The sequence below is a fragment of the Bufo gargarizans genome, chromosome 2, assembly GCF_014858855.1.
Source record: "Bufo gargarizans isolate SCDJY-AF-19 chromosome 2, ASM1485885v1, whole genome shotgun sequence".
Classification (NCBI taxonomy): domain Eukaryota; kingdom Metazoa; phylum Chordata; class Amphibia; order Anura; family Bufonidae; genus Bufo; species Bufo gargarizans.
Window position 1 is genome coordinate 54,116,812 of NC_058081.1, and position 25,950 is coordinate 54,142,761.

At 44.4% G+C, this 25,950-nt stretch overlaps 1 protein-coding gene across 1 annotated transcript in view; it reads left to right on the plus strand.

The window, feature by feature from the left end:
• Positions 1-25,950, plus strand: part of CACNA1A (calcium voltage-gated channel subunit alpha1 A) — a 204,225-nt gene that overhangs the window by 118,533 nt on the left and 59,742 nt on the right. Inside the window, exons 32-37 of the mRNA XM_044282909.1 lie at positions 14,937-15,053; positions 15,225-15,290; positions 17,304-17,401; positions 17,554-17,704; positions 19,248-19,375; positions 23,809-23,905. Coding sequence (XP_044138844.1) covers positions 14,937-15,053; positions 15,225-15,290; positions 17,304-17,401; positions 17,554-17,704; positions 19,248-19,375; positions 23,809-23,905 — 657 coding nt within the window. The remainder of the gene's footprint in view (positions 1-14,936; positions 15,054-15,224; positions 15,291-17,303; positions 17,402-17,553; positions 17,705-19,247; positions 19,376-23,808; positions 23,906-25,950) is intronic.

Sequence of the window (25,950 nt, forward strand, 5' to 3'; positions counted from 1 at the left end):
TGCTCTGAGTGAGGGGTGCAGTCTCTGTGTCAGTAGTACAGTGCTCTGAGTGAGTGGTGCAGTATCTGTGTCAGCATTACAGTGCTCTGAGTGAGTAGTACGGTATCTGTGTCAGTAGTACAGTGCTCTGAGTGAGTGGTGCGGTATCTGTGTCAGTAGTACAGTGCTCTGAGTGAGTGGTGCAGTATCTGTGTCAGTAGTACAGTGCTCTGAGTGAGTAGTGCAGTATCTGTGTCAGTAGTACAGTGCTCTGAGTGAGTGGTGCAGTATCTGTGTCAGTAGTACAGTGCTCTGAGTGAGTGGTGCGGTATCTGTGTCAGTAGTACAATGCTCTGAGTGAGTGGTGCAGTATCTGTGTCAGTAGTACAGTGCTCTGAGTGAGTGGTGCAGTATCTGTGTCAGTAGTGCAGTGCTCTGAGTAAGTGGTGCAGTCTCTGTGTCAGTAGTACAGTGCTCTGAGTGAGTGGTGCGGTATCTGTGTCAGTAGTACAGTGCTCTGAGTGAGTGGTACAGTATATGTGTCAGTAGTACAGTGCTCTGAGTGAGTGGTGCAGTGTCTGTGTCAGTAGTACAGTGCTCTGAGTGAGTGGTGCAGTACCTGTGTCAGTAGTACAGTGCTCTGAGTGAGTGGTGCGGTATCTGTGTCAGTAGTACAGGGCTCTGAGTGAGTAGTGCAGTATCTGTGTCAGTAGTGCAGTGCTCTGAGTGAGTGGTGCGGTATCTGTGTCAGTAGTACAGTGCTCTGAGTGAGGGGTGTGGTATCTGTGTCAGTAGTACAGTGCTCTGAGTGAGTGGTGCGGTATCTGTGTCAGTAGTACAGTGCTCTGAGTGAGTGGTACAGTCTCTGTGTCAGTAGTACAATGCTCTGAGTGAGTGGTGCAGTATCTGTGTCAGTAGTACAGTGCTCTGAGTGAGTGGTGCGGTATCTGTGTCAGTAGTACAGTGCTCTGAGTGAGTGGTACAGTCTCTGTGTCAGTAGTACAATGCTCTGAGTGAGTGGTGCAGTATCTGTGTCAGCATTACAGTGCTCTGAGTGGTGCAGTATCTGTGTCAGTAGTACAGTGCTCTGAGTGAGTAGTGCAGTATCTGTGTCAGCATTACAGTGCTCTGAGTGGTGCGGTATCTGTGTCAGTGGTACAGTGCTCTGAGTGAGTGGTGCAGTATTTGTGTCAGTAGTACAATGCTCTGAGTGTGTAGTGCAGTATCTGTGTCAGTAGTACAGTGCTCTGAGTGAGTGGTGCGGTATCTGTGTCAGTAGTACAGTGCTCTGAGTGAGTGGTGCAGTATCTGTGTCAGCATTACAGTGCTCTGAGTGAGTGGTACAGTATCTGTGTCAGTAGTACAGTGCTCTGAGTGAGGGGTGCAGTCTCTGTGTCAGTAGTACAGTGCTCTGAGTGAGTGGTGCAGTATCTGTGTCAGCATTACAGTGCTCTGAGTGAGTAGTACGGTATCTGTGTCAGTAGTACAGTGCTCTGAGTGAGTGGTGCGGTATCTGTGTCAGTAGTACAGTGCTCTGAGTGAGTGGTGCAGTATCTGTGTCAGTAGTACAGTGCTCTGAGTGAGTAGTGCAGTATCTGTGTCAGTAGTACAGTGCTCTGAGTGAGTAGTACGGTATCTGTGTCAGTAGTACAGTGCTCTGAGTGAGTGGTGCAGTATCTGTGTCAGTAGTACAGTGCTCTGAGTGAGTGGTGCGGTATCTGTGTCAGTAGTACAATGCTCTGAGTGAGTGGTGCAGTATCTGTGTCAGTAGTACAGTGCTGTGAGTGAGTGGTGCAGTATCTGTGTCAGTAGTACAGTGCTCTGAGTGAGTGGTGCAGTATCTGTGTCAGTAGTGCAGTGCTCTGAGTAAGTGGTGCAGTATCTGTGTCAGTAGTACAGTGCTCTGAGTGAGTGGTGCAGTATCTGTGTCAGTAGTACAGTGCTCTGAGTGAGTGGTGCAGTATCTGTGTCAGTAGTACAGTGCTCTGAGTGGTGCAGTATCTGGGTCAGTAGTACAGTGCTCTGAGTGAGTAGTGCAGTATCTGTGTCAGCATTACAGTGCTCTGAGTGGTGCGGTATCTGTGTCAGTAGTACAGTGCTCTGAGTGAGTAGTGCAGTATCTGTGTCAGCATTACAGTGCTCTGAGTGAGTGGTGCGGTATCTGTGTCAGTAGTACAGTGCTCTTAGTGAGTGGTGCGGTATCTGTGTCAGTAGTACAGTGCTCTGAGTGAGTGGTGCAGTATCTGTGTCAGTAGTACAGTGCTCTGAGTGAGGGGGTGGGTATCTGTGTCAGTAGTGCAGTGCTCTGAGTGAGTGGTGCAGTATCTGTGTCAGTAGTACAGTGCTCTGAGTGAGTGGTGCGGTATCTGTGTCAGTAGTACAGTGCTCTGAGTGAGTGGTGCGGTATCTGTGTCAGTAGTACAGTGCTCTGAGTGAGTGGTGCAGTATCTGTGTCAGTAGTACAGTGCTCTGAGTGAGTGGTGCAGTATCTGTGTCAGTAGTACAGTGCTCTGAGTGAGTGGTGCAGTATCTGTGTCAGCATTACAGTGCTCTGAGTGGTGCGGTATCTGTGTCAGTAGTACAGTGCTCTGAGTGAGTAGTGCAGTATCTGTGTCAGTAGTACAGTGCTCTGAGTGAGTGGTGCGGTATCTGTGTCAGTAGTACAGTGCTCTTAGTGAGTGGTGCGGTATCTGTGTCAGTAGTACAGTGCTCTGAGTGAGTGGTGCGGTATCTGTGTCAGTAGTACAGTGCTCTGAGTGAGTGGTGCAGTATCTGTGTCAGTAGTACAGTGCTCTGAGTGAGTGGTGCAGTATCTGTGTCAGTAGTACAGTGCTCTGAGTGAGTGGTGCGGTATCTGTGTCAGTAGTACAGTGCTCTGAGTGAGTGGTGCAGTATCTGTGTCAGTAGTACAGTGCTCTGAGTGAGTGGTGCAGTATCTGTGTCAGTAGTACAGTGCTCTTAGTGAGTGGTGCGGTATCTGTGTCAGTAGTACAGTGCTCTGAGTGGTGCAGTATCTGTGTCAGTAGTACAGTGCTCTGAGTGAGTGGTGCAGTATCTGTATCAGTAGTACAGTGCTCTGAGTGAGTGGTGCAGTATCTGGGTCAGTAGTACAGTGCTCTGAGTGAGTGGTGCAGTATCTGGGTCAGTAGTACAGTGCTCTGAGTGAGTGGTGCAGTATCTGTGTCAGTAGTACAGTGCTCTGAGTGAGTGGTGCGGTATCTGTGTCAGTAGTACAGTGCTCTGAGTGAGTGGTGCGGTATCTGTGTCAGTAGTACAGTGCTCTGAGTGAGTGGTGCAGTATCTGTGTCAGTAGTACAGTGCTCTGAGTGAGTGGTGCAGTATCTGTGTCAGTAGTACAGTGCTCTGAGTGAGTGGTGCGGTATCTGTGTCAGTAGTACAGTGCTCTGAGTGAGTGGTGCAGTATCTGTATCAGTAGTACAGTGCTCTGAGTGAGTGGTGCGGTATCTGTGTCAGTAGTACAGTGCTCTGAGTGAGTAGTGCAGTATCTGTGTCAGTAGTACAGTGCTCTGAGTGAGTGGTGCAGTATCTGTGTCAGTAGTACAGTGCTCTGAGTGAGTGGTGCAGTATCTGTGTCAGTAGTACAGTGCTCTGAGTGAGTGGTGCGGTATCTGTGTCAGTAGTGCAGTGCTCTGAGTGAGTGGTGCAGTATCTGTGTCAGTAGTACAGTGCTCTGAGTGAGTGGTGCAGTATCTGTGTCAGCATTACAGTGCTCTGAGTGGCCGATGCTGTGCCTTGTGCCACTTGTACAGTGTTTAAAGTGAGGGGTACAATGTCCCGTCTCATTGGTACTGTGCTTTGAGTGGTGCACTGTCCCGTGCCAGTGCTACTGTGCTCTGAGTGGCTGGAGCAGTGCCCTGTGGGGCTCCCTCTCTACTATAATGATCAGTGTATTTCTGTCTTGTCTTTTTCATGTCTCTCTATCCCTCTGATATATTGGCCCCCGGCAAAAAAAAAACTCATCCAAAATGCACTATGAATCTCATGTGTCCATCCATGAAACTGGTCTGTGTCTTCATGCCAACTACACCCCACCTCCCCCCATACCTAATATAACCCTAACCCCAACCCCACGCACAAATTCCTGCTGCAATCTCCTCCATCTACAACTGCATCGCAGAACCCGGTTGGTTTGTAATTTATAACCTAATGCATACATTACCTGCTGCATGTCAGAGGTTGTGCACTCAAACTCGCCCCATCCCTCACTCTTGACATGTCTGTCTGACTCTTGTTATGTTCTCCTGATCTTCTGCGTGAAACCTTTTCTCCTTCCAGGAACTTAGTCTCAAGTTATGATTAAACCTGCAGTCCATACATACAGTGACATCACTGCCTCCATATCTATATCTGACTATATCAGCAGTACCTTCATACAGTGACATCACTGCCTCCATATCTACATCTGACTATATCAGCAGTACCTTCATACAGTGACATCACTGCCTCCATATCTATATCTGACTATATCGGCAGTACATTCATACTGTGACATCACTGCCTCCATATCTATATCTGACTATATCGGCAGTACATTCATACAGTGACATCACTGCCTCCATATCTACATCTGACTATATCAGCAGTACATTCATACAGTGACATCACTGCCTCCATATCTATATCTGACTATATCGGCAGTCCATACATACAGTGACATCACTGCCTCCATATCTATATCTGACTATATCAGCAGTACCTTCATACAGTGACATCACTGCCTCCATATCTATATCTGACTATATCGGCAGTACATTCATACAGTGACATCACTGCCTCCATATCTACATCTGACTATATCGGCAGTCCATACATACAGTGACATCACTGCCTCCATATCTACATCTGACTATATCAGCAGTACATTCATACAGTGACATCACTGCCTCCATATCTATATCTGACTATATCGGCAGTCCATACATACAGTGACATCACTGCCTCCATATCTATATCTGACTATATCGGCAGTCCATACATACAGTGACATCACTGCCTCCATATTTATATCTGACTATATCGGCAGTCCATACATACAGTGACATCACTGCCTCCATATCTACATCTGACTATATCGGCAGTCCATACATACAGTGACATCACTGCCTCCATATCTACATCTGACTATATCAGCAGTACATTCATACAGTGACATCACTGCCTCCATATCTACATCTGACTATATCGGCAGTCCATACATACAGTGACATCACTGCCTCCATATCTATATCTGACTATATCAGCAGTACCTTTATACAGTGACATCACTGCCTCCATATCTATATCTGACTATATCGGCAGTACATACATACAGTGACATCACTGCCTCCATATCTACATCTGACTATATCGGCAGTGCATTCATACAGTGACATCACTGCCTCCATATCTATATCTGACTATATCGGCAGTCCATACATACAGTGACATCACTGCCTCCATATCTATATCTGACTATATCGGCAGTACATACATACAGTGACATCACTGCCTCCATATCTACATCTGACTATATCGGCAGTACATTCATACAGTGACATCACTGCCTCCATATCTATATCTGACTATATCGGCAGTCCATACATACAGTGACATCACTGCCTCCATATCTATATCTGACTATATCGGCAGTCCATACATACAGTGACATCACTGCCTCCATATCTACATCTGACTATATCAGCAGTACCTTCATACAGTGACATCACTGCCTCCATATCTACATCTGACTATATCAGCAGTACATTCATACACTGGCATCACTGCCTCCATATCTACATCTGACTATATCAGCAGTACCTTCATACAGTGACATCACTGCCTCCATATCTACATCTGACTATATCGGCAGTACCTTTATACAGTGACATCACTGTCTCCATATCTACAGTACAGATTAAAAGTTTGGACACACCTTCTCATTCAAAGAGTTTTCTTTATTTTCATGACTATGAAAATTGTAGATTCACACTGAAGGCATCAAAACTATGAATTAACACATGTGGAATTATATACATAACAAAAAAGTGTGAAACAACTGAAAATATGTCATATTCTAGGTTCTTCAAAGTAGCCACCTTTTGCTTTGATTACTGCTTTGCACACTCTTGGCATTCTCTTGATGATTTTCAAGAGGTAGTCACCTGAAATGGTCTTCCAACAGTCTTGAAGGAGTTCCCAGAGATGCTTAGCACTTGTTGGCCCTTTTGCCTTCACTCTGCGGTCCAGCTCACCACAAACCATTTCGATTGGGTTCAGGTCCAATGACTGTGGAGGCCAGGTCATCTGGCGCAGCACCCCATCACTCTCCTTCATGGTCAAATAGCAATTACACAGCCTGGAGGTGTGTTTGGGGTCATTGTCCTGTTGAAAAATAAGAGGTAGTCACCTGAAATGGTCTTCCAACAGTCTTGAAGGAGTTCCCAGAGATGCTTAGCACTTGTTGGCCCTTTTTCCTTCACTCTGCGGTCCAGCTCACCCCAAACCATCTTGAATGGGATTTAGGTCCGGTGACTGTTGAGGCCAGGTCATCTGGCACAGCACCCCATCACTCTCCTTCATGGTCAAATAGTTCTTACTTTCAAAGTTTTTGCCAATTTTTCGGACTGACTGACCTTCATTTCTTAAAGTAATGATGGCCACTCGTTTTTCTTTACTTAGCTGCTTTTTTCTTGCCATAATACAAATTCTAACAGTCTATTCAGTAGGACTATCAGCTGTGTATCCACCTGACTTCTCCACAACGCAACTGATGGTCCCAACCCCATTTATAAGGCAAGAAATCCCACTTATTAAACCTGACAGGGCACACCTGTGAAGTGAAGACCATTTCAGGTGACTACCTCTTGAAGCTCATCAAGAGAATGCCAAGAGTGTGCAAAGCAGCAATCAAAGCAAAAGGTGGCTACTCTGAAGAACCTAGAATCTGACATATTTTCAGTTGTTTCACACATTGTTTGTTATGTATATAATTCCACATGTGTTAATTCATAGTTTTGATGCCTTCAGTGTGAATCTACAATTTTCATAGTCATGAAAATAAAGAAAACTCTTTGAATGAGAAGGTGTGTCCAAACTTTTGGTCTGTACTGTACATCTGACTATATTGTCAGTATATTCATACAGTGGCATCACTGCCTCCATATCTACATCTGACTATATCGGCAGTCCATTCATACAGTGACATCACTGCCTCCATTTCTACATCTGACTATATCGGCAGTACCTTCATACAGTGACATCACTGCCTCCATATCTACATATGACTATATCGGCAGTCCATTCATACAGTGACATCAATGCCTCCATATCTACATCTGACTATATCGGCAGTCCATTCATACAGTGACATCACTGCCTCCATATCTACATCTGACTATATCGGCAGTACATTCATACAGTGACATCACTGCCTCCATATCTACATCTGACTATATCGGCAGTACATTATTACAGTGACTTCACTGCCTCCATATCTACAACTGACTATATCAGCAGTAGATTCATACAGTGACATCACTGCCTCCATATCTACAACTGACTATACCGGCAGTAGATTCATACAGTGACATCACTGCCTCCATAATTGCAGCTGCTATACCGGCAGTAGATTCATACAGTGACATCACTGCTTCCATATCTACAACTGACTATACCAGCAGTAGATTCATACAGTGACATCACTGCCTCCATATCTACATCTGACTATATCAGCAGTACATTCATACAGTGGCATCACTGCCTCCATATCTACATCTGACTATATCGGCAGTCCATTCTTACAGTGACATCACTGCCTCCATTTCTACATCTGACTATATCGGCAGTACCTTCATACAGTGACATCACTGCCTCCATATCTACATATGACTATATCGGCAGTCCATTCATACAGTGACATCAATGCCTCCATATCTACATCTGACTATATCGGCAGTACCTTCATACAGTGACATCACTGCCTCCATATCTACATCTGACTATATTAGCAGTACATTCATACAGTGACATCACTGCCTCCATATCTACATCTGACTATATCGGCAGTACATTCATACAGTGGCATCACTGCCTGCATATCTACATCTGACTATATCAGCAGTACATTAATACAGTGACTTCACTGCCTCCATATCTACATCTGACTATATCGGCAGTCCATTCATACAGTGACACCACTGCCTCCATATCTACATCTGACTATATCAGCAGTACATTAATACAGTGACTTCACTGCCTCCATATCTACATCTGACTATATCAGCAGTACATTAATACAGTGACTTCACTGCCTCCATATCTACATCTGACTATATCGGCAGTACATTCATACAGTGACATCACTGCCTCCATATCTACATCTGACTATACCAGCAGTAGATTCATACAGTGACATCACTGCTTCCATATCTACATCTGACTATATCGGCAGTACATTCATACAGTGACATCACTGCTTTCATATCTACAACTGACTATACCAGCAGTAGATTCATACAGTGACATCACTGCCTCCATATCTACAACTGACTATACCAGCAGTAGATTCATACAGTGACATCACTGCCTCCATATCTACAGCTGACTATACCGGCAGTACATTCATATGGTGACATTACTGCCTCCATATCTACAGCTGACTATACCGGCAGTACATTCATATGGTGACATCACTGCCTCCATATCTGCAGCTGCTATACCAGCAGTCCATACATAGTGACATCGCTGCCTCCATATCTGCAGCTGCTATACCAGCAGTCCATACATAGTGACATCACTGCCTCCATATCTGCAGCTGACTATAGCAGCAGTCCATACATAGTGACATCACTGCCTCCATATCTGCAGCTGGCTATACCAACAGTCCATACAAAGTGACATAACTGCCTCCATATCTGCAGCTGTCTATACCAGGAGTCCATACATAGTGACATCACTGCCTCCATATCTGTATCTGACTATACCAGCAGTCTATACATAGTGACATCAATGCCTCCATATCTGCAGCTGCTATACCAGCAGTCCATACATAGTGACATCACTGCCTCCATATCTGCAGCTGACTATACCAGCAGTCTATACATAGTGACATCAATGCCTCCATATCTGCAGCTGCTATACCAGCAATCCATACATAGTGACATCACTGCCTCCATATCTACAGCTGCTATACCAGCAGTCTATACATAGTGACATCACTGCCTCCATATCTACAGATGAATATACCGGCAGTACATTCATACAGTGGCATCACTGCCTCCATATCTACAGATGAATATACCGGCAGTACATTCATACAGTGGCATCACTGCCTCCATATCTACAGATGAATATACCGGCAGTACATTCATATGGTGACATCACTGCCTACATATCTACAGCTGACTATACCGGAAGTACATACATAGTGACATCACTGCTTCCACATTTACATATGACTATACCTGCTGGCCTTTCATACAGTGACATCAGAGCTTCATCATCTACAGCTGACTATACCGGATATCCATTCATACAGTGACATCAGAGCTTCATCATCTACAGCTGACTATACTTGCCGTCCATTAGGATAGTGACATCACTACTTCGAACATCTACATCCGCCCATCTAATATCTCTTTATAACTTAGAGTATTTACATCATATTCCCAAAAATAAAAACCTGCCAGTGATGTACAGAACATGAAGACTACCTGCTCTTCTCACCCTGTCTCTCCACCAGTACTCCAGACTCTTTTCTCTTCCTTTTCCAATGCTCTGTCCCCCCTGTTCTAATAGTATGACAAGACTGCATGACCCCTTGGTCCTGCTAAGGGTTTTGGCTTTGCCTATTGCTGTGCATGATGCATTGTCCCAGCTAAATACTAGGAAGCTTCTGGGGTACCTGAGGATGTGGCCAAAATTTATTTTACAAGGCCAAAATGTTCTCTCAAGGGGATCAGTTAGTAGACGGTGGTCATACTTGTCGTATCAGCCCCAAGCCAACCATCCACATGTATATTATAATCTCTTCAAGTGTCTGGTCTAATGGAAATGGGACCAGAAATGATGAAATATATTATTGTAGAAGGTCAAACTTGAGGGCAGTCACTTACACTTATATAACGGTCCTTATAGCTTATTGTATAATGTTCATGTTTGAAGTATTAGATGATTACTTATATAATTCCCGAACATAATATTATTATTGGAATTAGATAGAGCGTAGTTATACCTGGGAATTACAAGGTCAAATTCCCCTCAGTGCAGCATAGTCTGTTCTAACTTTGTATGCAAATTAGCTCTCCTCCAGAAGAAAGAAAACGGTATTTCTAGTGCTATCTACAGGTAACTTCTGCGGTAGAGCGATGTCACTAGTTTTCCCATCTCAACATTGATGGGGTATCACTAGAATATGCCACAAATGTCAGATAAGAGGTGAGGCCCAAGAACGGAGATGGATTGCCCAAACTTAAGGAGAGCACAACGCACATGTGCAGTGTCCTCTCCATTCATTGCTCTGGGACTTCTGAAAATAGCTAAGCAAATGCTTGACTATTTTCAACGTAGGGTAGCCACACTTGTGCAGTTGCTTTCCCTTCATTTCTGGCGCACCGTTCTAGAAATGGTAGTGAGACCCACACCTAGTCATATGCTATAAATCTTGAGATGGGACGACACCTTTAATGACCGACAATATGCCTTTTAACGGCAGTCAGAGGCCTTAATTGCTGCATGGAAGATCTTGTGACTGTGGGTCAGGTGTAGAGACAGCTAAGTCCCCCCCAAAAAAAAGGCTAAAATAGTATGAGAGCATGCAACTGATTTAGCGGCACTGCTGTTCTCTCCATTTGTCCCACGGATGATGTGATCAGGGCAGTGACCATGCTTCTTACAATGCAGGGAAAAATATGATAATAATAAATACATTCAAATATATATATATATTCTATACAACAATCAAATCCCCCAAAAGTCTTTTCTGAACTTTTTGGGGGTCACATCATTAAAATTTGAAATAACAATGACATTTTTTTTTTTTATAACTAACTAAGTTATATATACAGTCCTGATCAAAAGTTTAAGACCACTTGAAAAAATGGCAAACAATCCTATTTAGCATGGCTGGATCTTAACAAGGTTCTAAGTAGAAAAAACATTTTTTGAGCATTCAATTTAATGATAACAACGAATAAACGTAAACAGGCTGTTTTTCAGCTGATTAAAAGTTTAGGACCACACCTCAAACCCTCCCCCCCCCCCCCCCCCCAAAAACAGAAATCCAACTTCCAAACACTAACTCAGTAATGAGTAGCCCCGTCGTTATTGTATCGGCATGCTTGATGCAAGCGTTTCCATGAGGGGAGTGGGAACATTTCTCCAAGTGGGGAAGACAGCCGCACGAAGGCCATCTACTGTCTGGAACTGTTGTCCATTTTTGTAATCTTCCCTCGCCATCCATCCCCAAAGGTTCTCAATTGGATTTAGATCAGGGGAACACGCAGGATGGGCCAAAAGAGTGATGTTATTCTCCTGGAAGAAGTCCCTTGTCCTCAGGCTCGGACTGGCCCACAGGGGAATCCCCCGGTGGGCCCCTGAGTAAGGTGGGCCCCTAGTCTCCCACCCCCTGCACAAGTGGCACATAACACAGTAGACTTACTGCACTACATGCATATATTCAATGTACAGCACCTCAACCAGCTTATGTTCATATAAAAAAAAAACTTGTTAAATTATTTATTATATTCGAATGTATCCGTACGGTGGGCCCCCAAAATAAATTTTACTGGTGGGCCCTAGGTACCCCAGTCCGACACTGCTTGTCCTGTGGGCATTGTGTACTGTAGCATTGCCCTGTTGAAAAACCCAGTCGTTACCACACAGACGAGGGCCCTCAGTCATGAGGAATGCTCTCTGCAACATCTGGACATAGCCAGCGGCCGTTTGACGCCCCTGCACTTCCTGAAGCTCTATTGTTCCACTGAAGGAAAAAGCACCCCAGACCATTATGGCGCCCCCTCCACTGTGGCGCGTAGAAAACATCTCAGGTGGGATCTGCTTGTCATGCCACTAATGTTGGAAACCATCAGGACCATCAAGGTAAAAAAAAATCTTATCAGAGAATAAAACTTTCTTCCACCTTTGCATGTCCCATGCTTGGTGCTCTCTTGCAAAGTCCAAACGAGCAGTTCTGTTGTGTTCAAGGAGACGAGGTCTTTGAAGACATTTTTTGTTTTTGAAGCCCTTCAGTCTCAGATGCCGTCTGATGGTTATTGGGCTGCAGTCAGCACCAGTAAGGGCCTTAATTTGGGTCGAGGATCGTCCAGTGTCTTGACGGACAGCCAATTGGATCCTCCGGCTCAGCTGATGACATTTTTTGGGGTCTTCCACTTGACTTTTTTGTTCCATAACCCTCAGGATCATTTAAGAAATTCCAAATGACTGTCTTACTGCGTCCCACCTCAGCAGCGATGGCGCGCTGTGAGAGACCCTGCTTATGCAGTTCAACAACCCGACCACGTTCAAAAAGGGAGAGTTTTTTTTGCCTTTGCCATCACAACGTGTGACTACCTGACAGAGAATTACAATGAATCCACATCTTTGCACAGATTTGGCCTTTTAAAGGCATGTGGTCCTAAGTTTAATCGTTATTTTCAATTAATTGAATGCTCAAAAAATGTTTTGCCTCACTCCCATTTCTTCTTGTTGCATGTTGAAGCTCTACTTGGAACCTTGTTAAGAGCCAACAATGTAAAATAAGATTTTTTTTGCCATTTTTCAAGTGGTCTTAAACTTTTGATCAGGACTGTATATATAAAAAGGTTTGACCAGTACATGCATGAAATTGGAAACATTGGGGCAAATTTCCTAATGTGATTTTGGTGCATTTCTGGCAGATAATGTGGCATCAAGTTTTAGCTTGTCAAGAGGCAGTGGAATGTGACGTGGCTTTAAGATGCAATAATATGCGCCAAATCTTTGTGCCATGTGAGCCAAGCAATAGCATAAAGTCGAGCCATGCACCAGATTTATCATGCAGGCTGAGCATCTTTGGACAGGATAGATTTGGCGCATCTTTGGACAGGATAGATTTGGCGCATCTTTGGACAGGATAGATTTGGCTCATCTTTGGACAGGTTAGATTTGGCGCATCTTTGGACAGGATAGATTTGGCGCATCTTTGGACAGGATAGATTTGGCTCATCTTTGGACAGGATAGATTTGGCGCATCTTTGGACAGGATAGATTTGGCTCATCTTTGGACAGGATAGATTTGGCGCATCTTTGGACAGGATAGATTTGGCGCATCTTTGGACAGGATAGATTTGGCTCATCTTTGGACAGGATAGATTTGGCGCATCTTTGGGCAGGATAGATTTGGCGCATCTTTGGACAGGGTTAGTATATTTACCCCCATTATTCTTATCAGGGCCAAAAACTGTGTGGGTATTAAGGGAATACTTTTCGGACCATTCTGTAATACTCTGGAGATACTCCAGCTCTCAGCCATGGCTGCAAACACAAACATCATGGTTATCTCCGCCATGTATAATAGTCGAGTAAAGGGCCAACTGTGTCTGCTTGGACCCCAGAAGCACCTGTTTTATTTTGGGACTTACGTACAACGGATCCCTTGCCATGACGGAAAAATGATAACATGAGAGAGAATCGCTTGGAAACTCTTCAGTGTTTCTCACAGCGTCTGACATCTCTCGTCAGGGAGAATGTGCTTTTTGGTTTCCAGCTGGTAATCACTGTAGGCTACGTGGGCCCCATGTGTAAAAAAAAGAAAATAAAAAGCTGGTGCATGCAAATATAGGACGCCTTGTCTATAGGAACCCGTCAGACGACTTTTTAGACTGTAAGCTACGCAGGAAAACGGTAGCTGCATTCTGATTGGTTGCCATGGTCAAAGCCTCCGGGTTTTGCGGGCACTACTTTTTATACATGTGGCCCTGTGCACTGGGGATCCGTTCCATGTCTGAGTGTAGGAGACTCATAACCAATATGCGCACCCCTCTCCCCACTTTAATGACCACTTTGGTAGAGACTTTGGTGTGAGGAGTGGAGGAGCCCACGCTCTGCATGTGCCGAACACTCCGACCGTACAGCGGCTGCTTGTCTCCAAATACAGTGCATTTGGTTTGATTCTTGTTTCTCAAATGGAAAACACCTGAGTAAACTGCTGGTTGGGATGAAGAGTCGAAAGGGCTCCGGCTGGTCCTTGTGTATGAAAACTGGTGTAGACAATATGGCGGATGGGTGTGCCCATAGTAGCCAATCGAATCTACTTCTTTATTTCAAACCTAAGCTTTAAAAAATAAAAATAAATGTAAAAAAATCACGGGTGGAGTCTGGCTGGTTGCGATGGGCAACACCTAGTCCTCCGCGCCTGCTTGCATTAGTTTTCACACCTGAGGCCCTCAGCGCCCCCCCCACTCTGCGCCCTTTCTCCTGACTGTTAGTGGGCCCCAAGAGTTGACGTTCGCTGGTTTCCAATGCAAAGCTGAAATAAGAAACAAATAAATAAAATTATTGAAAACTCGGGATGTCTTTGGTGCGTTTATTTGCGTGTACCAGAGACGCGCGTTTCCGCTCTCCTGACTGACCGCTCTCCACCTAGAACTTATCTTTTCTCTGTTGCTGGAGGACGTGGGGTTTTAAGAGAAAATCAACAGATTATGGGGCAGACTTCTAAAAACTAGTACAAATGAAAAGGGGGGAGTTACCCTTAACATCCAATGACGGTGATTTGATTGGCGGCCCGGAGTAGCCAGCCTGTTTTATTGGTGGTAGTTTTTAGAAATCTTCTCCGTTCTCGTCATTGGCCGCTCTCCGTTTCAAAGCGTTTCCCCCCAATAATAATTTTATTTATTTCTTTCGGTGCTGGGGAGGGACTTGCAGCGCACATGCCTGTATTCACTCGGCCCCCGCTTTCCCTCCCCCTTCTCACTTTATAGGACAACTTTATCAACCTCAGCTTTCTGCGCTTGTTCCGAGCTGCCCGTCTTATTAAACTTCTGCGCCAAGGCTACACTATCCGAATCCTCCTGTGGACTTTCGTCCAGTCCTTTAAGGTACGTGTATAAATATCTATCTGTAATATGCTCTCGTGGTAAGGGGTTAATGGGCGACCATGGAGTCTGCACTAGGGGAGCACTAAGGAAGGTCGAGGAGATTTCTCTGGTATTGGTTTTCCTAATGATACTTGGCTATTTCTTATGTCAACCCTTTCTTCTCCTCTACAGGCACTGCCCTACGTCTGCCTCCTGATCGCCATGCTGTTCTTTATCTATGCCATCATCGGCATGCAGGTCTGTGCTAGAATCAGCGTGGTGTGTGTGTGCACCCTTGTTACCGTGTCTCATGTATGTTCTGCAAAAGTACAGATATACACCGATGTAGACTCTCCCGCACTCTTAGCAGAGCAGGCAGCTATCCAGTGGAAGGCTGCTGGCAACCACAGGAGGGGCAGCTTGCTGCATATTTGCATTGCTCTAGTTGCTCCACCTAGTGGCAGGTGTAGATGGGAAGAATTGTATCATTGTATTCTATGTCCCTGTTCTGTAATGTCTGTGAGGGGGCACTGTGATAGCAGTACTGTTTATTGGGGACAATTTGCTGGCTCTTTATATGAGGTGCACTGTATATGAGGGTCAGTCTGCCAGCACTGTATATGAGGGGCAGTCTGCCAGCACTGTATATGAGGGGCAGTCTGCCAGCACTGTATATGAGGGGCAGTCTGCCAGCACTGTATATGAGGGGCAGTCTGCCAGCACTGTATATGAGGGGCAGTCTGCCAGCACTGTATATGAGGGTCAGTCTGCCAGCACTGTATATGAGGGGCAGTCATCCGGCACTGTATATGAGGGGCAGTCTGCCAGCACTGTATATGAGGGGCAGTCTTCTGGCACTGCAGATGAGGGTCAGCATGCTAACACTGTTAATGTGGGGCAAGTCTTGCTAAAATGCATACTTAAAAATAAGTCATATATGGTTTAGAGGTATGTGTTTGTGGAAATGCAAAACATTAAACATACAGTGTCTTGAAAAAATATTCAAACCCTTTGAAGTTTTCCACATTTTTTCATGCTACACCCACAAACGTAATTTTATTTTATTGGGATTTTATGTTATATACCAACACAAAGTAACAAGTATGTGTGAAGTACAAAGAAAATTATATATGGTTTTTAAATTGTTTTTATTAAATGGTATGATGCTGCCACCACCTTGTCTCACGGTGATGATGGTGTGTTCAGGGTGATGTGCAGTGTTACTTTTCTGTCGCACATAGCTGTTTGCATTTAGGCCAAAAAGTTCAACTTTGGTCTCATCTGACCAGAGCACCTTCTTCCACATGTTTGCCGTGTCCCCTACATGGCTTGTGGAAAACTGCAAACAGACCTTCTTATGGATTGCTAAAAAAATGTTTTTCTTCTTGCCACTCATCCATAAAGGCCAGATCTGTGGAGTACACGACTAATAGTTGTCCTGTAGACAGATTCTCCCACCTGAGGCTGTAGATCTCTGCAGCTCCTCCACAGTGACCATGGGCCTCTTATCTGCTTCTCTAATTAGTGCTCTCCTTGTCTGGGCTGTCAGTTTAGGTGGACGGCCATGTCTTTGTAGGTTTGCAGTTGTGCCATACTCCTTCCATTTTCAGATGATGGATTGAACAGTGCTCAGTGAGATGTTCAGAGCTTGGGATATTGTTTAGAACCTAACCCTGCTTTATACTTCTCTACAACTTTATCCCTGACCTGTCTGGTGTGTTCCTTGGTATTCATGATGATGTTTGATCACCAATGTTCTCTAACAAACCTCTGAGGCCTTCACAGAACAGCTGTCATTATACTGAGAATACATTACACACAGGTAGACTCTATTAATTAATTAGGTGATTTCTGAAGCCTATTGGTCGTACTGGATTTTATTTAGGGTTATAGGGGGCTGAATACAAATGCGCACCATGCCACACATATTTTTATTTATTACAAATTTTGAAAACCATGTATCATTTTCTTTTCACTTCACACATACTTGCTACTTTGTTAAGTTTGTGGGTGTAAGATGAAAAAACGTGGAAAAGTTCAAGGCAGATGAATACTTTTTATAAGGTACTGTATTTGTTCTAGTCCAGGGTTGGGCAAACTGCGGCTCTCCAGCTGTTGCAGACTGAGCATACTGGGAGTTGTAGTTTTACAACAGCCGGAGAGCCGCAGTTTGCCCATCCCTGTTCTAGTCTGTATAGGTCCTCACAATATATGTGCACTGACATGTCTGATCCTATCCATCTATCTGCGACACACCATATCACTTTGCAGGTCTTTGGTAACATAGCCCTGGAAGAAGATGAGGACACAGCTATAACAGAACACAACAACTTTCGTACATTTTTCCAAGCTCTCATGCTCCTTTTTCGGTAAGAATCCTGCATAAAATCTCCCGTAAATGTTCCTTAGGCTGGGTTCAGTCTTTTCTTTATGGTGTAGCTCAAAGACGCAGCACTTTTATCACATCATGAGACTGAACAATCCCCGGGCAATGGTGTAACCTCAGCTTACCTTCCTGCAGGAGTGCCACCGGCGAAGCATGGCATGAAATCATGCTGTCCTGCTTGAGTGGAAAGCCCTGCGACATTCAGTCAGGAATAAAGGAGAAGGACTGTGGGAGCGAGTTTGCCTATTTCTACTTTGTGTCTTTCATCTTCCTTTGCTCCTTTCTGGTGAGTGACGTAGTACTGAGGTTGTTATAAGAGACCATCTTTAATAATATTTTTTTTCAAAAATTTTTGGGTGGGGGCATACATCTATCAGAGTTTTGAAAATGAATTTACAGTAGATTTGCACAAATAAAGCCTTATGCACACAACCTTATGAAAAGTCCCTGCGGTACCATACTGCTGACCGTATGCTTCCATATGGTAATCTGTACGGGTACCTTATGACTTCTGTGCGCTTCGGGCCAGGTGCTTTATAAATCAGTCCTTTCTCAGAGAAAATGCTAGTGAATGTGGTACTCCTAAGGAGCTTTCAAGCAGATGACTTTATTTAGTCCCCGATTATTGGAACAGACTCCATTCTTTTCTGGTAATGGCTTCCAGGCCGAGAGCAATACAAACCCCCTACTCTCGGCCAGTCTATCCATCTATATCAGGCATCCTCAAACTGCGGCCCTCCAGCTGTCGCAAAACTACAACTCCCACAATTCCCTGCTGTAGGCTGATACCTGAAGGCTGTTTGGGCATGCTGGGGGTTGTCGTTTTGCAACAGCTGGAGGGCCGCAGTTTGAGGATGCCTGATCTATATGAACAGCCTGGTTATCTTTGCAGGTTGTACATAGATTTATACTAGAAAATTGTTCTTTTGTGCCATTCCCTATATATTAATGTCCATTCAATCCAAGTGAACCTGCGCTTTAAAAGGGTTTTCCCATCTGGATATCGCTAGGATATGTATAAATGTCAGTCTGGGACCTGCTCCTCTCTCAAAAGTGTGGCCCCGAAGTGAGCGGAGAGAGCACATTGCACATGTGCGGTGTCCTCTCCATTTACTGCTTACAAAAATAGTGGAGCTTGGGTATTTTTGGTAGCCCCACAGCACTCCTTCATTCACTACTATGGGATTTCTGAAAAGAATTGAGCAATTTTTTTGGAAGTCCCATAGCAGAGAATGGAGGGCGGCTGCCCATGTGCATTGTGCTCTGCCTTCACCCTGTTCTGGAGATAGAAGCGGGTCTTAGAGGTGGGATCCACACCTACAGTATCTGAGATTTATGGCATATCATTGCAATATGGGAATATCTATTTAAGGATGAGTACATACACTGCAGACTTTTTCTGCGTTGGATTTCAAGGCAAATCCACAGCGAATCTGCATGACAATTTTGGTGCAGATTTCATGTTATGCATTGCAAAAAGTGCAAAAGTCCCCAGTGAAAATCTGCAACAGAACTGACAGGCTGCATATTAGAAAATTCACAGCAGGCACTAAATCTCTGCTACATGTGGATAGTGTGGCTACTGTAAATTGCTGCAGATTTTTAGTGAGGAATCGGCACTGGAAATCTGCAGCAATTCTGCAGGCCGCCATTTTGGCCTAATGCTGGGACTACACAGCGATCGTGTGGCTGAGAATTTGAGGGTGGGGGGTTATGGCAGTGTAGCTGGCATGTTGGCGGTTACATTTGCACACTTTTTGTAGCGGTAACTATTGTTGATTTGGTAGACACATACAACACATGTTGCCATAGCTGTTCTTCCTCTGCAGATGTTAAACCTGTTTGTGGCTGTCATTATGGATAACTTTGAATATCTAACCCGCGATTCCTCCATTCTGGGTCCACATCATCTAGATGAATATGTGAGAATCTGGGCAGAGTATGACCCGGCTGCCTGGTGAGTCACTTAATCTATCCAATTTAATATAAGATTTGGGGGAGGGGGGTTAGTAGATTACCAAAATAAGTACAATAAATTAGACTGTTTGTAAAGCCTGAAAGGAAAAAAAAGGAAAACCATAGATGACTCACAGTCCAAGTGAAGCATCAGATGAAGAAACAAGAGCTGCCCAAAATTCACCAGCAGGAACCATCAAGATGGCGTAATACTGGGGGAAGAAGGAGAAAAAGCCCAGCGTGCTGGAATGGAAAGTCCTGCAAGACGATATAAAAGGATGAGAGCAAATCAGGGGTTTGTAGAGAAACAGATGGAGCCAATGAAGGGTTGTACACGAGGAGTGAGAAGACAGCGGAATATAAGTTCTAGAGCGTAATGTAGATGACAGAAGTGGAGATGATAGAACCGAAGTGAACATGGGGAAGCGGTTTTGTAAACTGCTTCAAGATGGAAGAGTGTAACACGATAGCTTTGAGAGTATTGTAGCCACTGATAACATAATGGCCTTAAGGACTTGGCTCCTTAGGAAGTTTTCCCTTAGTTTGGGCTTGCTTTATGTGGTCAGATGGGACGACTAAGGAAGTGTATGCTCAGCAGCAATCACATGTCTTGGTAGCTTCTTGTCTACTAGTCTTCAGATCTGATATGAATGTGTGGCCATTACACATTAGCACACCTCAGGACTAGTGATATCCTTGATAAGATTCAGAGACAGGACAAATGTCCACAAGCAGAAGAACATGGACATGCACTTGGGCATCAGCAAGAGACATTTGCTGGTCCATGCCAGTTATAACCTGTAACTTCTGCATAGCTGGCAGTGGTGGCTACCTACTGGCTACCACCACTGGTTGGTACACGATAAGATGGCTTCCATGACCCATGTTTCAGAGGTGACCTGTCTGTTCAGCTCATTGCTATAATTTGTACATAGGCATTTTACCACAACCGGATGTAAATCTGGGCACATCAATGTTGTGTTATTTGACCAGATATGGTCCTTGGGCACATTCACAACCTCCACAGTTCACAAAGTCCTGCATGAATTCTTGCCACCAAATGGCAAAGAGGATGGGACCAGCTATGGCTGGCTGTGTCTCTCCTGGGCCCAGTAGTAGCCACAGGCATTGCCCCTATGGTATGTACGTCCTTGTGTGCAAACCTTGCCAAACAAAGACTGCGCAGCAAGAAGAGATCTTCAACTGCCCTATTCTATCTGTCCATTAGGAATTTGGAGTATGGGGTTGTAAGTAAAGGCTTGGTTAGGTTACGTTGGACCTCTGAACTCCCTCATCTCTTCTGCTCTGCCTGAGTATCTGCCACCTAGCCATGAACCATGAAGCTCAGGATGTGCAGGACCACAGGTAGTGTATCACTGGCACTCAGAGTAACAAAAAAATATAATGTCTGAAATGGTTCGCAAAGCTTCCAGCAAGAAGAGGACAGCAAGGAGGAAGAGAACGTCAAGGAGGAAGAGAAGATGGTGGACTGTGTATACCGGGCACAGAAGAACTTGTCTACTGCCTTCCACACCAGTAAACCCCCATATGCCTGCATTGTTTTCTATGTGTTTTCTCTCATTATTTCTTTCCTCCTATGTATTTAATCCATATGAGTGTTGGAGTGTTTTTTTTTTTCTTATTCCACTGAATTATAGCTTGTTGTAGAGAGTATAATGTCTGTAGTCAGTGTTGATCTATACACATTATTCCAGCCGTTATGTACCAGTTTGTATGTGTGGATGTTGTGGCTGAATTCTCAAACTGGTTGTCAAGGACAAAAACTTGTGTAGTGTTTTAATATTGAACGACATGGTGTCATCCACATTCATGGGCGCCTATTCATTATAGCAGTCATTATCACGTAGGGGACAAGAAGTGCTGGCCCTCTTATGAACACCTTTATTGTTGAGGACTCGATGACTTTGGACAATCCATTCTGATTCCCCAAATTTAAGCTGATTACAGGATATAACTGTAGACTATACATTAGGCTTCTTTTACACGTCAGTGGTGCCGTCCATGATCTCCATCGAACGCTCGTGTATCCTTTGACGTTAACCACACATCAGTGGTTTTCCATAGTCTGTGGGTCAGTGGCGACACGGCAGAAGCACACCCTATTTTTGTCCTTCATGCACATTAATGTCTATGGGTCACCACTGATGTAACACAGATGCCATCCCTGTTTGGTCCATGGTTGTTGCTAAGAAATGCTCTGGAAATTCATTTGTCTGTGAAATACGGATGACGCACAGAGGGCATAAAATGGACACATGGACTAAACACGTGAATGTCATCACAGACACTGACGACATACCATTGTGAAAAAGGGCTTACACAATTCCAGATAAAATCTACGACCAACACCAGGGCCTGGTGTCTTTCATCCTTTTCGAGAAGTTCTGGTGGCAAATAACAATACACGTCACCTCATCTGCTGCAGAGCAAAGTGACCGCACTGGTCTACTTTCTACTACCACCTGTTGGGTGCAGTTTATGGTGATAAGCATGGAAGACATTCCCTGGAGTAGCTCCATCAGAGACAACCCAACATTGCATCATCTAGAGGTCCTATTATGGCCATGCTGAATGTCACCCACACAGCCCTGTCCTTAGTCTCATTCACATTCATCCTCTCTACATCGCCTTTATTGTACCCATTGCTAAGGTCATGTCTAGATTGAAATATAATTAGTATGTAAGGGGGTTTTGCCTTGGCAGCTTTGGAGTTTGAGACTTCAGCCATCATGTTATGGGGGAATTTTATAAAAACTAAGGTTGGGTTTCCGCCATCAGCCAGCGAGGTGCCTGCACCAGTGATTTATAACTCCCCTCCATACGTCTGTATGCGTGTGTATTATTATGTTTGCACATTCTCTGTATCATGCAGGACACAGCACTGCCGATTACAGGGAGGGTCACCCATGAAAGCTGCACATCCTCTCAACTAACTCCCCTTCTGTTCTTATTTCAGCGGGCGCATTCATTATAAGGACATGTACAGTTTGTTGCGGGTTATATCCCCACCGCTGGGTTTGGGGAAGAAATGCCCCCACAGGGTGGCCTGCAAGGTTTGGAAAACCATTACACAAAAAAATAAAAAATAAAACAAAAACGAAACACGGAACGAAACTTCCACAACCCTTACCCAATATACCCATCCTTCCTTCTCTCACCCCTGGATAATATCCCTTCCTCCCATCCTTCAAAACTTAGCCCGTTATCCCCTGCAAGAGTTTCAGCGGAATGCGCGTTGCTTTCACCTACCTAATTTTAATATATATATAAGATATATATATTTTGAGACAGAGCTGTACTCAGCTGTGTACACCTTGTGCATCCTATCTCTTTGGCTGCTGGAGGGAGGGGGTTGGTCAGTGGTTCTTCCCATAGCAGCTAAAAGGTGTATAGTCTTTCGGAAGAAGCATGGGCTTGCTGGGTTTTCCGAGGGGGTCTGGGCACGAATCTTTTATTTTTTTGGATTGGGGGAGCCTGCTTTAAAGAAGAAAAAAAGATATGCTTGATGAAGGGGGAGGGTGCGGAGGGGTCTCAGGGGGGCTCCATTAACCATTCTGGATCTCCTTTCATATTCCATAAACCTCACTTCCACACACCCCTCCCCCCCCCCTCCCTTTTACCACTGAAAACATCTTCCTCCCTGCTTCCCAAATTTCCTTCCCACTTCATACTGGCAGGACAAGGCCTAATTTTTTTCCTAACACACCTGTACTGGAGAGAGGTTGTAAAATGAGAATTCTCCACCTGCCACTGGAATCCCATACCAATAATGAAAGATGTGTAGTTCCTGGGAGAGGCTGCCCACTCCTGAATGATATGATGTAGGTGTTTTGGGTTGATACGGATGTTCCCAGTTCCTGGTGTGGGTGACTTCTCTGCGTCGTCTCCTCAGGTAGTGATAAGTTGATCTAATTTCTTTTCGCACCTTTTCTCTCCATGTTTCTTCAGATCCTTACCCCCGTTTCCTCACTATGTCCTGGGATATACTCTCTCATATTTATCTTCCTCTCATTTTTTCTTCCTCTTTCTTCCTATTCTGTATTCAATCTTCTCCTCTTCTCAATTTTCTTCTCTATCTTCTTGCTATCATCCATCTTACATGCTCACCATATCTCATTCATTCCATTTCTTGGTCATGTACATTTGGATGATACCTCTCCCTCCCAAATGATTTCACTTTGACCCTTTTGTGCTTATCATTTCACTCCTCATATGTCCATTTTAACTTGTCTGCTTCTCTCCATTCTTACTGTCCCATCTTCCCACCATTCCACATGTCTTATTATGACCGGTCTTAACTTTCCCCACCATACGTTTTCATTCCCTTTCATGGTCCATTTCCCTTTTTCCCCCTCCAATAAATCCATCCTCCTTCTATCCATGGCTCTGTGGCTCCTTTCTCTCTGTTCCCAGGGGTCGCATGAAATACACAGACTTGTATGAGATGCTCAGACTAATCTCGCCTCCCTTGGGTCTGGGGAAGAAATGCCCTGCTCGAGTTGCTTATAAGGTAGATCCCTTCCACTTCCCACTACCATGACTCTAACCCTCTTTCCTAGTCCGTTCTTGGGTCCCAAATTGTAACTTGCCAGACAGAGGTCACTTAACACTACTGCTCTGCACATTTGTGCACTTACCAGCAGGAGGGTTAAGAAGTACTCAGTAAGAGATCCTTAATGCCAGGAGCCTCTTCTCACTGGAAGCCTCTTTATGGCATTTTTTGTCTTTTGATGTGATATTTTTGGTATTTTGACGTGGAGATGTGCCGTCACTGTGTGCGTATGTCTTTGACATGTTCTGTATGTTGAGTGACAATGACAAGCTATGTGCTAATGAAGGGAGAAGAGTTTAGCTAATAATAACACAATATGTCTCTTATGGGGATGGCTTGTGGACAACAGGTAAAGTTCACAGAATGATTCAGATTCTAATAAAGAAATTACATCTTCTGCCCCATAGTGTTCCAGATTGTAGGGCCCCATAATAAAAACTAAATGGGGTCTCACTCCCTGTTCTCACGATCCTCACAGAACTGGAGCAGAAGAGCCCCCTTCCTTTGCGTGCCTTGTAGAAGACAAGGATGATGTGACCCACAGGCCTACAAAATGAATGGCCTTTCCCAAGTGTAGGCCATCAATATCAGATCAGTGGGGGCAAGACTCTTGGCACCCTGGCCCATCAGCAGATCGAAGGGACCATCAGCGCCGTGTACCTTTCATTGTTTACCAGTCACACTATACTTTTGGTGGCGTCTGTGCCTGGTATTACAGATGAGAGCAGCGTTCAAGTGAATGGGACAGATCTGCAATTAGATGGCACAACCGCTACCAAAAGCATGAAGCAGCATCTGGCAATCAATTCATGATATGCGGCACAGGAGTGGCCCTTCAATCAGCTGATGGGTGGGGGGTTCACAAGAGTCAGGCCTTTCCTGATATCCTAAAATAGCCGACTAATTAGTCCTAAAGAACCCCTTTTGCATTGTGAAGAGCAATAGTCCTGCCCATAGAAAATCGGGATGGGATCGACCTGAGCTGAAGCCCACCTCTCTAAAAGCCATTTGGCTGTACGGGCTGTGTCCGTCAATATGTCTGATGAGAGTGTTTTAGATGATTGGCAGGTTTTATATGAATTTCTGCCTACTGATGACAAGTCTATATGATAGGATGTTGTAAAAATTACACAGTGGAAAGGTTAGGCCACAAAATCATTCCCTAGAGTCCTTAGTTATGAGACATGCCGATCATTGTGTCTTCCTTTTCTTACGATACAGATAGACTAGTCTTACGGGAATAGTAGGCTGTGCTCTTTATAACCAAGTATTTTACTTTTTAAATTACATGTCAGGATGCTGCATAACCTTATATCCAATAGGTATCTAGTCAACTGATCTGCAGATCTATAGATCTGTACTAACACTGGCAAGAGAGCCTGTTGATACTTTGAAAGATGGACTACAGGTCTAGAGGCACATGGTGATGTAGCCTAAAAGTAATAGGTACAGGACTGAATAATATGTAGGTCTCAGTGATGTCATTGTGTGGTACAGTAATTAAGCCTCTAGATACATGGCTAAGGGTCTGCAGGTTCCTGGGTACAAGACAAGATGGTATGTACGGTAAATCTTTCGCTTCAGCAGAATGCTCTCCAAGCAGATGCTGGAATGGTTTGTGGAGCACAATGGTCATATGGAGGAATCTTCTGTAGCTCTTCCTATGGCCGGTTGCTTGGTGGATCCTTAGTCCCTAGCTCTTGCATACTGACAGAATAGTCCGTTACACCACTAAATGAGATGTACAGTAGCTTTCTAGGCATAAATACAGAATAGTCTTCAGTCCTGAATGACTGGTAGGTCTCCAAGTTATGTGCAGGGATGGTAGACAGGATAAAAGCTTTGCTTAGTCTGCAACTTGATGGCAGACTCTCTGTATGTCTCACAGTAGACGGCTGAGCGATCCGTCAGTTCTGAGTTGTATGATGTTATTGTGTATAGTTAATAATTCAGCAAGAAAATGTCTATACAGTAGATTTATAGGAAAATAACAATACAGTGCA